The 14,062-nt window shown below is 42.6% G+C and overlaps 1 protein-coding gene across 1 annotated transcript in view; it reads right to left on the reverse strand.

Moving 5' to 3' along the window:
• Nucleotides 1-13,345, reverse strand: part of LOC118476795 (uncharacterized) — a gene marked incomplete at its 5' end in the record, with an annotated part of 182,055 nt that extends 168,710 nt beyond the window's left edge. Inside the window, 7 exons of the mRNA XM_035966569.1 lie at nucleotides 861-981; nucleotides 1,135-1,900; nucleotides 2,036-2,656; nucleotides 3,104-3,369; nucleotides 3,748-3,809; nucleotides 12,236-12,767; nucleotides 12,870-13,345. Coding sequence (XP_035822462.1) covers nucleotides 861-981; nucleotides 1,135-1,900; nucleotides 2,036-2,656; nucleotides 3,104-3,369; nucleotides 3,748-3,809; nucleotides 12,236-12,767; nucleotides 12,870-13,345 — 2,844 coding nt within the window. The remainder of the gene's footprint in view (nucleotides 1-860; nucleotides 982-1,134; nucleotides 1,901-2,035; nucleotides 2,657-3,103; nucleotides 3,370-3,747; nucleotides 3,810-12,235; nucleotides 12,768-12,869) is intronic.
• Nucleotides 13,346-14,062: the final 717 nt, after the last annotated feature.

Raw genomic sequence — 14,062 nt, forward strand, 5'->3', positions numbered from 1 at the left:
ACGAAGCCTGAACCAGACGAAGGTCGAGTGTAGCCGAAGCTATGCGCAGGGAAGCTTCGGCGCGATGGCAGAAGGGGGAACCGACTCAAAGATGAAAAGACTTCGGGGGCCTCGACAGATTTCCATAAGCCGTTAACAAATGTAATGGACATGGATGTAATTTTACGTGGGCTGCGTCCCGCGTCTATAAATAGATGAACAGTACTCCCGTACTGTTCACGCTGACTTGGCATTTGCTTTTGGCATCACGCTCGTACTTTACACCTTCTCTCAGGACCGAAGGTACATTTGTAATTTGGAATCATTTCTGTTTTTCCATGTTAATAAAATAGAAATGATTCTATGGTGATGCTTATATCATATTTCATGCTTTATGTGAGTCCTTCGTCATTACTTGTTATATTTACGAAGGTATGTCTCTCATGACCTTCGTCCGAGACTCATTATTTCCCGAAGGAACATAATGCTTCGAAGGACGAAGGATTTTAACACTTAACACTTTTTATGTTGCCTTGTTCTTAACTCTTAGCACTTGAGAACAAGTCCCCAACAGGTAGCATAAAATTCTCATTAGTGTTTAAATGAAATTCATAAAGTAGCGCGTGCACCTCTTGCTGTAGCTTCTTAGCTCGGCTACGTGTAATTGGTCCATCAAAGACTTGGGTTGGTGATGATGTTGGTTGTACTTGAGTTGATGTAGTATGACTTGGGGGTGGTAACATGTTGCTTAATGGCGTGGTCATATCATCCTCCTCCCCTTGAAAAGGAGTCGTCCTCGACTCTGAAATGTCTTCGCTTGTATATGGTAAGAGGTCAGCAACATTGAACGTGTTGCTCACGCCATAGCTTGGTGGAAGATCTATCTTGTATGCATTATCATTGATCTTGGCAAGAACACGAAATGGACCATCCCCTCGTGGCATCAATTTGGATTTGCGCTGATCAGGAAAACGCTCCTTGCGCAAGTGAATCCAAACCAAGTCCCCCGGCTCAAATAACACTTTCTTCCTATGCTTGTTCATTCTTGCAGCCTTGCGCACTGCTTTGAGCTCAATTGCTTCCTTGGTCTTCTCATGTATCTTTTTTATATATGCAGCACGCTTGGAAGCTTCCATATTGGTTCTTTCCTGCAATGGAAGGGGCAACAAATCTATGGGAGCAATAGGTTTAAACCCATATACAATTTCGAAGGGGCATAAATTAGTTGTAGAATGTACTGCCCTATTATAAGCAAACTCCACGTGTGGCAAACATTCCTCCCAATCCTTCAAGTTCTTCTTTACCATTGTTCGCAGCAGCATTGACAATGTACGATTCACCACTTCAGTTTGGCCATCAGTTTGGGGGTGGCATGTGGTGGAGAACAAAAGTTTAGTCCCAAGCTTTGCCCACAATGTTTTCCAAAAATAGCTCACAAACTTCACATCACGGTCAGATACGATGGTCTTGGGCACTCCATGTAGTCTCACGATTTCTCTGAAAAACAAATTAGCAACATGTGAAGCATCGTCGCTCTTGTTGCATGGAATAAAATGAGCCATTTTTGAAAATCTATCAACCACAACAAAAATAGAATCTCTCTTCTTTCGAGTCATCGGCAGTCCTAAAACAAAATCCATGCTTATGTCTTCCCAAGGAATTTTAGGAGCGGGTAAAGGAGTATATAAACCATGAGGGTTCAATTTTGACTTAGCTTTGTGACAGGTGACACAACGCTCCACAAATCTGATGACGTCTCTCCTCATCTTGGGCCAATAGAAATGATCACTGAGCATTTCATAAGTCTTCCTTTGTCCAAAATGACCTGTTAGACCGCCTCCATGTGACTCCTGCAATAAAAGCAATCTAACCGAAGAATTTGGTACACAAAGTTTGTTAGCTCTAAACAAAAATCCATCATGTATATGATATTTTTCCCAACCTTTTCCATCTTTACAATGATTGTATGGTTCTGAAAATTCAGGATCATCATTATACATTTCTTTCAAATTTTCAAGACCCAAAACTTTTACCTCTAGTTGATTCAACAACACATTCCTTCGAGACAAGGCATCAGCGACCACATTGTCCTTACCTTTCTTATATTTCACAATGTATGGAAATGTTTCGATAAACTCAACCCATTTGGCATGGCGACGGTTCAGTTTGGCTTGCCCTTTCAAATACTTCAAAGCTTCATGATCGGAATGAATAACAAACTCTTTTGGCCATAAGTAGTGCTGCCATGTTTCAAGCGCTCGGACCAAAGCATACAATTCTTTGTCATACACAGAATAATTTAATTGAGCACCTCCCAATTTTTCACTAAAATATGCTATAGGTTTTCCTTGTTGCATTAAAACTCCTCCTATCCCAATCCCACTAGCATCACATTCTACTTCAAAAGTTTTAGTGAAATCAGGAAGAATAAGTACAGGTGCTTCAGTCAAACGTTTCTTCAATTCTTGAAAAGCATCTTCTTGTGAGTTTCCCCATTTAAATTCAACACCTTTCTTTGTCAATTCATTTAAAGGAGAAGCGATGGTACTGAAATCTCGCACAAATCTTCTATAAAAACCAGCAAGACCATGAAAACTTCTTACTTGACTTACATTCGTTGGAGCTGGCCAATCCTTGATGGCTTTCACCTTGGATTCATCCACCTCTATTCCTTTTGCTGAAACAACAAAGCCAAGAAACACAACATGGTATGTGCAAAAACTGCACTTCTCAAGATTAGCAAATAATTTCTCCTTTCTAAGCTCATCTAAAACTTGTCGAATGTGTTTCACATGTTCATCAAAAGACTTGCTGTAAATTAGAATATCATCGAAGTAGACAACAACAAATTTTCCAATGAAAGTTCTTAAGACATGGTTCATTAATCTCATAAAAGTACTAGGAGCATTAGTCAACCCAAAGGGCATTACTAACCATTCATACAACCCAAATTTTGTTTTAAATGCAGTCTTCCATTCATCTCCAGTTTTCATTCTTATTTGATGGTATCCACTTCTCAAATCAATTTTAGTAAAAATTGTGGAACCACTTAATTCATCAAGCATATCATCTAGTCGTGGAATAGGATGGCGATAGCGAACGGTAATATTATTTATAGCTCTACAATCAACACACATCCTCCAAGATCCATCTTTCTTAGGTACTAAAATCACAGGAACAGCACAATGGCTTAAGCTTTCACGAACAAAACCTTTATCAAGAAGTTCTTGTACTTGCCTTTGTATTTCCTTAGTTTCTTCGGGATTGGTTCGATATGGTGGACGGTTAGGAAGTGCAGCCCCTGGAATAAGATCGATTTGATGCTCAATCCCTCGAATTGGAGGTAGTCCAGCCGGTGTTTCTTGTGGAAATACGTCTTCATAGTCCTGCAAAAGATCAGCCACAACACTAGGAAGAGATGTTATGTCGTTAGAAGAAATCAAAACATCTTTGTTCACAAGTACAAAGAGCACTTGATATGGGTTGTTCCTCACTTCTCTCAGCTCGGATTTTGTGGCTAGCATAACTAGGTGTTCTGCCTCTTCCTTCTTTTTATCTTTGGAATTTGGCTTGTAGCACTCACTCACCGAATTGTGGATGTCACTCAATTTCTTTTGCTCTTCTCCTCCTCTACTTGCTGTACTAATTTCAGTTTTCTTTTGTAAGTGTTCAGCCATGATTTGTTGAGGGGTCATAGGCTTGAGTACAAACTTTCTCCCTTTCAGATCTAGCGTGTATTGATTTGTTCTTCCACAATGTTGAGAATATCGGTCATATTGCCAAGGTCTTCCTAGCAGCATGTGACACACAGACATGGGTGCAACATCACACTCCACTATTGTAACACCCGGATTTTAGGGATCCAAAACCCGGGGTTAACATAAACACCAGGTATGCTGGGACCAAGTCTCATACATATGATGTATAGTGGCACAGGATCGAATGTCACATCTTTATATATAACAGGAGTTCTATACAAAATAAATAATTAATTACATTATAAGGAGACAACGGTCCAGCAACCCAAAGTTGACTGGGAGACGACGACCTAGACCTCTCACGAACACATCGCAGCATCCTCCATGAGCATCATCCTGCAGTACCTGGTCTTGACCTGTGGTGTATGTGAGACAGCAAGAGTGAGCTCACATACGTTCATCGCTCAACAAGTTGTGGGGAATAATGTGCATGAACTCGCCAAAGGTGGGAGCTCACGTGAAGTGTAAGGCTTACCAAAGAAGATGGTTAGAGCTGAGCATTGCTTTTAAAGTTGGTCAAAATTTTATTAGCAGTTACTAAGTATAAGTAAATACCAAACCCAATTAAGTAGTAGAACAAAAGTAACCACATCACCTGCAATGCAATGCATATGACAAATTGAGTTTAGTTCCATAAATTAATCATGTGAGTGTCCGAGCCGCTCATGACCGTGAGCACGGCTAGTATACCAGTTTTACACTCTGCAGAGGTTGCGCATCTTTACCCACAAGTCGTGTATCCCATGTCGCCAGGGTTTGCAAGGCCCTTAGACACTTCCGAGGTGAATGGCTAGGGATCCACTACGAGGCCTTTACAAAGTTCCACTAGCTTCCGAAAACCCGCTACAGTTTATAGGAAGATCCAGTACAGGAATCCCTTGCAGGACCGCCATCACAGCAAAATCCTCCCGAGGGCCTCCCCAGGAATCCCTTGCAGGACCGCCATCACAGCAAAATCCTCCCGAGGGCCTTCCCAGGAATCCCTTGCAGGACCGCCATCACAGCAAAATCCTCCCGAGGGCACTTCCCGCACTGACCTCTCCCCTACTGCCCTTGCCCCTTTCGGGTAAGGTAGTCTTCCACTAGCTTTCCTAATTAATCAGCCAAGGGCGTCCCATTAAACCCTTGTGGTAGCACTGTTTTCCCGGGTGGTTCTCCATGTTCCAATTAACATAATGATCTTAACATGAACCATAAATAACAACTGATAACAAAAGTATAATCATGAATAGTGTAATCTTCATACCCAAAACCACATATAGCACTAGCAAGTACTACCCAGAAAGTTCAGTGGTAAACAAGGTATAAAGATAGACAAACTAGGGTAACCTATTGGGTCCCATCAAAATTAACCTATGCAGATCATTATGATTAATTAGAACATGAGTAGGTAAAAAGAAGTGATCAAGGGCACAACTTGCCTGGGCCTTGAGAATCCAGGTACCAGGATGATCTTCAGGTGACACGTGACCTCACTGCTAGTCGTAGCAATTCAAACAAAACATGGTATAGGCAAAATTAACATTACACCAAACATAAGAACAAAATACACATTAATAATCTACATATTAAAATAAGATCATAGGAACAGGAATCATTAATTTTGGAGTTATAGATTTTAAGTTATGAATTTTCAAAGGTTTTATGTGTTTAAAATGAATTAAGTGAGAGAGTAAATTTCTAATTGTTTTCATGACAAAACAGAGGCACTAAATGATGAAGAATATTATTACAAAATTTTAGAAACTGGAATGGTTCAATTTGGAGTTAAAATGAATTTTCTATGAATTATCTAAGTTCTAGCAATTATTTTCATATTAAAAATCCATTTTCTATTTTATTTATTCAATTTAAACGAGTTCTGGACTGGGCCTCAATTATAAGAAAACCGCAGGGGGTTCAGCGCAAGAAACCCGAGACACGGGGAACAGTGCCCGAGGGACGGCGGGTTCTTTTCTTAAAAGGTCGGGGTCTCTTTTGCATAATGTCATGGCCGAAAGGGTAAGATCTATTATGAGCCGTCCGATCCGTTATCAACGACCCAGATTATAACCCGAGCCCCGCGAACCGGTACGCGCTGATAGCCGCAGGATCGGAATCCAACGACGTAAATTTTAAGTATCAAGATCTAACCGTAACCACAGGATCCGAGATCTACGGTTCACGGACGATCTGGACGAAAGGGTATAACCCTTCCAATCACAACCGCCCATATCAGATCGCACGGTTAGGAACCTACCACCTACCCCCGGCTGACCGACGGCACTGCCGCCACACCCCACGGCGGAGGCCATTGCCGGCGACAGCGTTCCCGTGACCCAAGACCCCCACTCGCCGACCGGCTAGCGCAAAACGATGTGGAGACGATCGCGAGACAGAAGGCGAGCTTACCTCCGAGAATCGTGGCGTCCGGAGCTCTGCCCACGGTGCGGCGCGGAGTCACGGCGGCGCAGCGGCTCCGGTGAGCAATTTGCCGGTGTAGACCGCCCCCCAACCCGATGCCGATGCCGCGGAAACTCCCGCCGAGTCGAGGCGAAGCTCCCCGACCACACGCGCAAACCCGAGCGCGAGCACAAAGGAGAGTCGCCGGCGGCGTGGTCGACAGGGTGCGGATTCGCCTCCGTCCGAGGTTCGCGAGTGCTTGTGAGTGGAATCGCGATGGCGGCACGAAGCGGTTGAAAAGGAGATGCGCGGCACTTGGTTTTTATAGGCACGAGGAAGGCCGAACCCGTGTTCATCGGCGGCTGTTGCGCGGATGGCGGCGGCGATTTCGTCGCCGCGGACTTGGGGAAGGGGACGAGTCCGACAGGGCGGGCTCACGGACCAGAGAAAGGGAGTGAGGAGCGAACGCGGTGGAGAGGCTGACGTGGGGGCCCCGCATGTCGGCGAAAAAGAATCAGAGGGCGCGCGCGGGAGTGTGGGCTGTTGCGCAGCGGCTGCCAGGGCGGGCCCGCGCGATAGTGAAGTTTCGCGCGCGTGTGCGAGAGAGGCTGGTCGGTGGGACCGGGATGTCGGCGCACACCAGGAATCGGTGTAGTGGGCTGGCGCGAGGTAATCTCTAGGTGGGCCAAAATCCCAGCAGTGAGCCCAGTTAAGATTTTTCTCTTTTTCCTTTTTATTTTCTATTTTCTTTTCTCCATTTTCAAATCCAATTTGAATTCAAACTTAAATTCAAACTTTTATGGCTCATCATTTCAACTTTATTTTTTTGTGAAGTTAGGGATATTAATTCTGAATATATTTATTTATATATATATTATTTATATTTTTGTTTTATATCCCTTCTCTTTTCTTATTTCCTAACTCTAAGATTTGAATTAGGTTTTTTAATCCTCAATTCTCATCATTAATGTAGCCTTATTAATATTTTCTTTATTATTAAATGCACAAGCAATTAAACTCCAGCATGATGTACAATTTAATGGCTTTTATTAATCCTTTATTTTTACATGAGGTGTTCCCTTGTGATAGTAAGTAGATACAACACACATATATAGATAAAGGAAAATAATCCTTTTATTTTATATGCACAAATTGGGTATTACAAATCCTGCCCCCCTTAAAAATAATCTCGTCCTCGAGATTTGTAAGAAAAGGGAATACAAAAGGATTGGTTTGCAATTTAGCTTTTAATTTCTAAATCAAGGGTCTCTCTTTTTATTATTAGTAAGTGATAGGAGAGCATGGGTATTATATGTATGTCCACTTTATTATGTAGGATAGAAGATGTCTTTAGGGTATATATAGGTTTGGGTAAGAAAGAGTGGGGTAAAGAAAGACTCCATCCAAGATTGTGGATCTTGACTCCGTTGGCGATTCAACTTGATCTTTGAAGTCTTGAGTTGATGCTTATCCTTTCTTGATGAAGTTGATCATCTTCTCTTGTTTTGTCTCATTGTTTAGGAGTTAGTGTATATTATCGGGCTAGGGAATATGGTTAAGATAGATATGGATGGGATATACTACATGATGTAGGTCAAAAGTTTGTTTTAGGTGGGGGTTGATAGATTATGCAATCCATCATTACTCTATTGGTTGGGTTGTTATGTAACTTGTTATATAGGTCAAGTTGTTGTGTATGGCCAAGTTGATCTAAGTCACCAATTTAGGCGTAAGTGAATTTGGAGTATGGCCTTATCCTTTGTACTAGCATCAAGTAACTCACACTATATTAGATCATATTAGATTAAATAGGATCTAGATTAGATTGGATATGACTAGATTAAACTAGTTAAGACCTGATAAATCTACCAGGGTAGGATATATATTATTAGGATATGTTAGAATCTTTTGAGATAGGATGGATTATATGGTGTAGGTAGGTCAGAATCTCTGATGGGTTGAAACAGAGGGTTATGCAACTATCAGATGGTTAAGGTATTAACTGGTTGAGTGACTGACCTTAGGTTAGCTCAACTTAAGGTTAGACTTCGTTAGGTTAGATTAATCTATCACATTAGATCATGGTTGTTACTTTAGGATGAGATAAGTAAAGTGGTTAGGATAAGAAGAACCCTTCAAGATAAGATGAATCTATTAAGTTTAGAGAGAATCTTTTTAAGATAGGATGAATTGGTTAGAATGGGATCTTTTAGGATAAGATAAATCTCTTAAACTAGATATATTTCAATGGGGATAATCTAGTTTGTCTAGTTATTTTGATGAGCATTTTTTTCCTATATGTATATGCAGATGTAATTGTGGACATTACTCCACAACTAATCACACTCAATCAAAGATCCAAATCAGACAAATATCATAAGAACAAACACTCAAGCATATAAATAAAATAGTTTTGTTTTTGTTCCTAAGAGCAGGTCTCCTATTCCTAAAGTCACTTTAGGCACAGGATTTCAAAGTGTGAAATCCACATTTGTCTTTAGAATGAAAAGGTAAGAATAATCAGAGTAAGCGGAAATAGATGAGAAATGATTAAGATAAGTTTAGAAAAGAATCAGAGTAAGGTAAGTAAAGAATGGTTGTCCAGTTCTATCTAGGTTTCGTCCTACAGTCAACATTCCTCTGATACCACTTCTGTAACACCCGGATTTTAGGGATCCAAAACCCGGGGTTAACATAAACACCAGGTATGCTGGGACCAAGTCTCATACATATGATGTATAGTGGCACAGGATCGAATGTCACATCTTTATATATAACAGGAGTTCTATACAAAATAAATAATTAATTACATTATAAGGAGACAACGGTCCAGCAACCCAAAGTTGACTGGGAGACGACGACCTAGACCTCTCACGAACACATCGCAGCATCCTCCATGAGCATCATCCTGCAGTACCTGGTCTTGACCTGTGGTGTATGTGAGACAGCAAGAGTGAGCTCACATACGTTCATCGCTCAACAAGTTGTGGGGAATAATGTGCATGAACTCGCCAAAGGTGGGAGCTCACGTGAAGTGTAAGGCTTACCAAAGAAGATGGTTAGAGCTGAGCATTGCTTTTAAAGTTGGTCAAAATTTTATTAGCAGTTACTAAGTATAAGTAAATACCAAACCCAATTAAGTAGTAGAACAAAAGTAACCACATCACCTGCAATGCAATGCATATGACAAATTGAGTTTAGTTCCATAAATTAATCATGTGAGTGTCCGAGCCGCTCATGACCGTGAGCACGGCTAGTATACCAGTTTTACACTCTGCAGAGGTTGCGCATCTTTACCCACAAGTCGTGTATCCCATGTCGCCAGGGTTTGCAAGGCCCTTAGACACTTCCGAGGTGAATGGCTAGGGATCCACTACGAGGCCTTTACAAAGTTCCACTAGCTTCCGAAAACCCGCTACAGTTTATAGGAAGATCCAGTACAGGAATCCCTTGCAGGACCGCCATCACAGCAAAATCCTCCCGAGGGCCTCCCCAGGAATCCCTTGCAGGACCGCCATCACAGCAAAATCCTCCCGAGGGCCTTCCCAGGAATCCCTTGCAGGACCGCCATCACAGCAAAATCCTCCCGAGGGCACTTCCCGCACTGACCTCTCCCCTACTGCCCTTGCCCCTTTCGGGTAAGGTAGTCTTCCACTAGCTTTCCTAATTAATCAGCCAAGGGCGTCCCATTAAACCCTTGTGGTAGCACTGTTTTCCCGGGTGGTTCTCCATGTTCCAATTAACATAATGATCTTAACATGAACCATAAATAACAACTGATAACAAAAGTATAATCATGAATAGTGTAATCTTCATACCCAAAACCACATATAGCACTAGCAAGTACTACCCAGAAAGTTCAGTGGTAAACAAGGTATAAAGATAGACAAACTAGGGTAACCTATTGGGTCCCATCAAAATTAACCTATGCAGATCATTATGATTAATTAGAACATGAGTAGGTAAAAAGAAGTGATCAAGGGCACAACTTGCCTGGGCCTTGAGAATCCAGGTACCAGGATGATCTTCAGGTGACACGTGACCTCACTGCTAGTCGTAGCAATTCAAACAAAACATGGTATAGGCAAAATTAACATTACACCAAACATAAGAACAAAATACACATTAATAATCTACATATTAAAATAAGATCATAGGAACAGGAATCATTAATTTTGGAGTTATAGATTTTAAGTTATGAATTTTCAAAGGTTTTATGTGTTTAAAATGAATTAAGTGAGAGAGTAAATTTCTAATTGTTTTCATGACAAAACAGAGGCACTAAATGATGAAGAATATTATTACAAAATTTTAGAAACTGGAATGGTTCAATTTGGAGTTAAAATGAATTTTCTATGAATTATCTAAGTTCTAGCAATTATTTTCATATTAAAAATCCATTTTCTATTTTATTTATTCAATTTAAACGAGTTCTGGACTGGGCCTCAATTATAAGAAAACCGCAGGGGGTTCAGCGCAAGAAACCCGAGACACGGGGAACAGTGCCCGAGGGACGGCGGGTTCTTTTCTTAAAAGGTCGGGGTCTCTTTTGCATAATGTCATGGCCGAAAGGGTAAGATCTATTATGAGCCGTCCGATCCGTTATCAACGACCCAGATTATAACCCGAGCCCCGCGAACCGGTACGCGCTGATAGCCGCAGGATCGGAATCCAACGACGTAAATTTTAAGTATCAAGATCTAACCGTAACCACAGGATCCGAGATCTACGGTTCACGGACGATCTGGACGAAAGGGTATAACCCTTCCAATCACAACCGCCCATATCAGATCGCACGGTTAGGAACCTACCACCTACCCCCGGCTGACCGACGGCACTGCCGCCACACCCCACGGCGGAGGCCATTGCCGGCGACAGCGTTCCCGTGACCCAAGACCCCCACTCGCCGACCGGCTAGCGCAAAACGATGTGGAGACGATCGCGAGACAGAAGGCGAGCTTACCTCCGAGAATCGTGGCGTCCGGAGCTCTGCCCACGGTGCGGCGCGGAGTCACGGCGGCGCAGCGGCTCCGGTGAGCAATTTGCCGGTGTAGACCGCCCCCCAACCCGATGCCGATGCCGCGGAAACTCCCGCCGAGTCGAGGCGAAGCTCCCCGACCACACGCGCAAACCCGAGCGCGAGCACAAAGGAGAGTCGCCGGCGGCGTGGTCGACAGGGTGCGGATTCGCCTCCGTCCGAGGTTCGCGAGTGCTTGTGAGTGGAATCGCGATGGCGGCACGAAGCGGTTGAAAAGGAGATGCGCGGCACTTGGTTTTTATAGGCACGAGGAAGGCCGAACCCGTGTTCATCGGCGGCTGTTGCGCGGATGGCGGCGGCGATTTCGTCGCCGCGGACTTGGGGAAGGGGACGAGTCCGACAGGGCGGGCTCACGGACCAGAGAAAGGGAGTGAGGAGCGAACGCGGTGGAGAGGCTGACGTGGGGGCCCCGCATGTCGGCGAAAAAGAATCAGAGGGCGCGCGCGGGAGTGTGGGCTGTTGCGCAGCGGCTGCCAGGGCGGGCCCGCGCGATAGTGAAGTTTCGCGCGCGTGTGCGAGAGAGGCTGGTCGGTGGGACCGGGATGTCGGCGCACACCAGGAATCGGTGTAGTGGGCTGGCGCGAGGTAATCTCTAGGTGGGCCAAAATCCCAGCAGTGAGCCCAGTTAAGATTTTTCTCTTTTTCCTTTTTATTTTCTATTTTCTTTTCTCCATTTTCAAATCCAATTTGAATTCAAACTTAAATTCAAACTTTTATGGCTCATCATTTCAACTTTATTTTTTTGTGAAGTTAGGGATATTAATTCTGAATATATTTATTTATATATATATTATTTATATTTTTGTTTTATATCCCTTCTCTTTTCTTATTTCCTAACTCTAAGATTTGAATTAGGTTTTTAATCCTCAATTCTCATCATTAATGTAGCCTTATTAATATTTTCTTTATTATTAAATGCACAAGCAATTAAACTCCAGCATGATGTACAATTTAATGGCTTTTATTAATCCTTTATTTTTACATGAGGTGTTCCCTTGTGATAGTAAGTAGATACAACACACATATATAGATAAAGGAAAATAATCCTTTTATTTTATATGCACAAATTGGGTATTACAACTATGTCAACATACTCTCCAATCTTGAACGGAACTTTCACTTTATAACCAATCTTGATATCTCCCGATTCATTCAGCCATTGGACATGATATGGATGAGGGTGTCGCTGCAACTTCAAACCAAGCTTTTCAACCATCTCACGACTTGCAAGATTATGACAGCTCCCTCCATCAATGATCACCTTTACTACTTTGTCTTGCACTTTTGCTCGTGTTTGAAAAAGATTATGTCGCTGTCCAATTTCAGCTTCTTTCATTTGAACACTCAAGATTTGTGTAACCACAAGAGTAGTACCATGCTCAAATTCACATCCCGTATGTTCTTCAGATTTATCAATGTCATCTTCATTTCCTGCTTCAGCTTCCTCTTCACTAGCTGATGTATATTCTCCATCATCAGTCACAAGGATCACACGATTATTTGGACACTCCTTTATGACATGACCACGACCTCCACACTTGAAGCACTGAATACCACTACTCTTGGCTGTTGAACCCACTGACGTTGAAGTGGAGGCTGCTGGTTTATAGCTCGTGTTTGGAGCAGCACCGTTCTTTCCACTAGAATTGCCTTGAATATTGGATCGCAAGCCTCCAGTTGAACCTTTTGTTGCTGAGGATGCAGCAGTAAACCTTGAGATCGATTTGCTTCCTCCAGTCATGGTTCGTGCACCATATGACAAGGGCTTGCTGCTCTTAGCATCTTGTTGCAGCTGGCGTTCAGCTTTGGTGGCTTGATGTACCAAATCAATAAGACTTTGGTACGGCTGAAACTCAACAATACGCTGAATGTTGCGGTGTAACCCAGCCATGAAACGTGCAATGGTTTGCTCTTCGTCTTCATACACATTGGCTCTAATCATGGCTTTCTCCATCTCCTTATAATACTCCTCAACAGAGAAACTTCCTTGCCTCAAATTCTGCAATTTATCAAAAAGATCACGCCGATAATGCTTCGGCACAAAACGAATTCTCATTTCTCGCTTCATCTCTTGCCAAGTAATAATAGGGTCCTCTCCATCTTCTTCACGATCACGAAGAAGTTGCTCCCACCAAATCAGAGCATATCCTTCAAACTCAAGAGATGCCATTGCAAGTTTCTTCTCCTCTGAATAATTATGTAGGCGGAAGATTTTCTCCACTTTCAATTCCCATGTGAAATAATCTTCAGGATCAGATCTACCATCAAATTTTGGCATGGTAAACTTAAGTTTCCCAAATCTCTCTTCTTGGTTGACGCCTCTATGATGACGACGACCATAGCGATGTTGAGACTGATCATCCCCAAATTCAGATTCTTCATTGTCATTATTTCTTCGATTCCGGCCTCTTCCTCTACCATATGCAGCACCTTGATTTCTCCTCCCATGTTCACTTGCTCTTCTAGAATAATTTCCTTCATCTTCTTCCCCATCTTCATCATGGTTTCTTACACCGTCGGGGAGTCGACGACGACCTCTGATTTCAGCCATAAGTGTCTGAAGATCTTGTGCCAACAGATCTTGCTTGGCTTCTATGCTTTGTTTGAGCTTATTGAATTGTATCAGGGTGACACATTCTTCAATCTCAACGTTGGGATCCATCTTCCTGCGAAGTTAGTGGCAACAAGGCAACAAATATAGGTGGAATATGAAGCTATATAGAATCTCACAACCTCACCACTCTTACCAACCAAAGCTCTTATGAGTTCCCTGCGGGTTGCAAGAAAATGTGTGGTGGTAACAAGAAAGTGGTGGTTAAGCGAATACAAGACCAGAGTACTGATTACGATGGCTTATATGTGGAGCTTGGTGGGGATTAATAAACAAGGGATACAATCTGAATTC

Source organism: Zea mays, chromosome 3, assembly GCF_902167145.1.
Source record: "Zea mays cultivar B73 chromosome 3, Zm-B73-REFERENCE-NAM-5.0, whole genome shotgun sequence".
Taxonomy (NCBI): Eukaryota; Viridiplantae; Streptophyta; class Magnoliopsida; order Poales; family Poaceae; genus Zea; species Zea mays.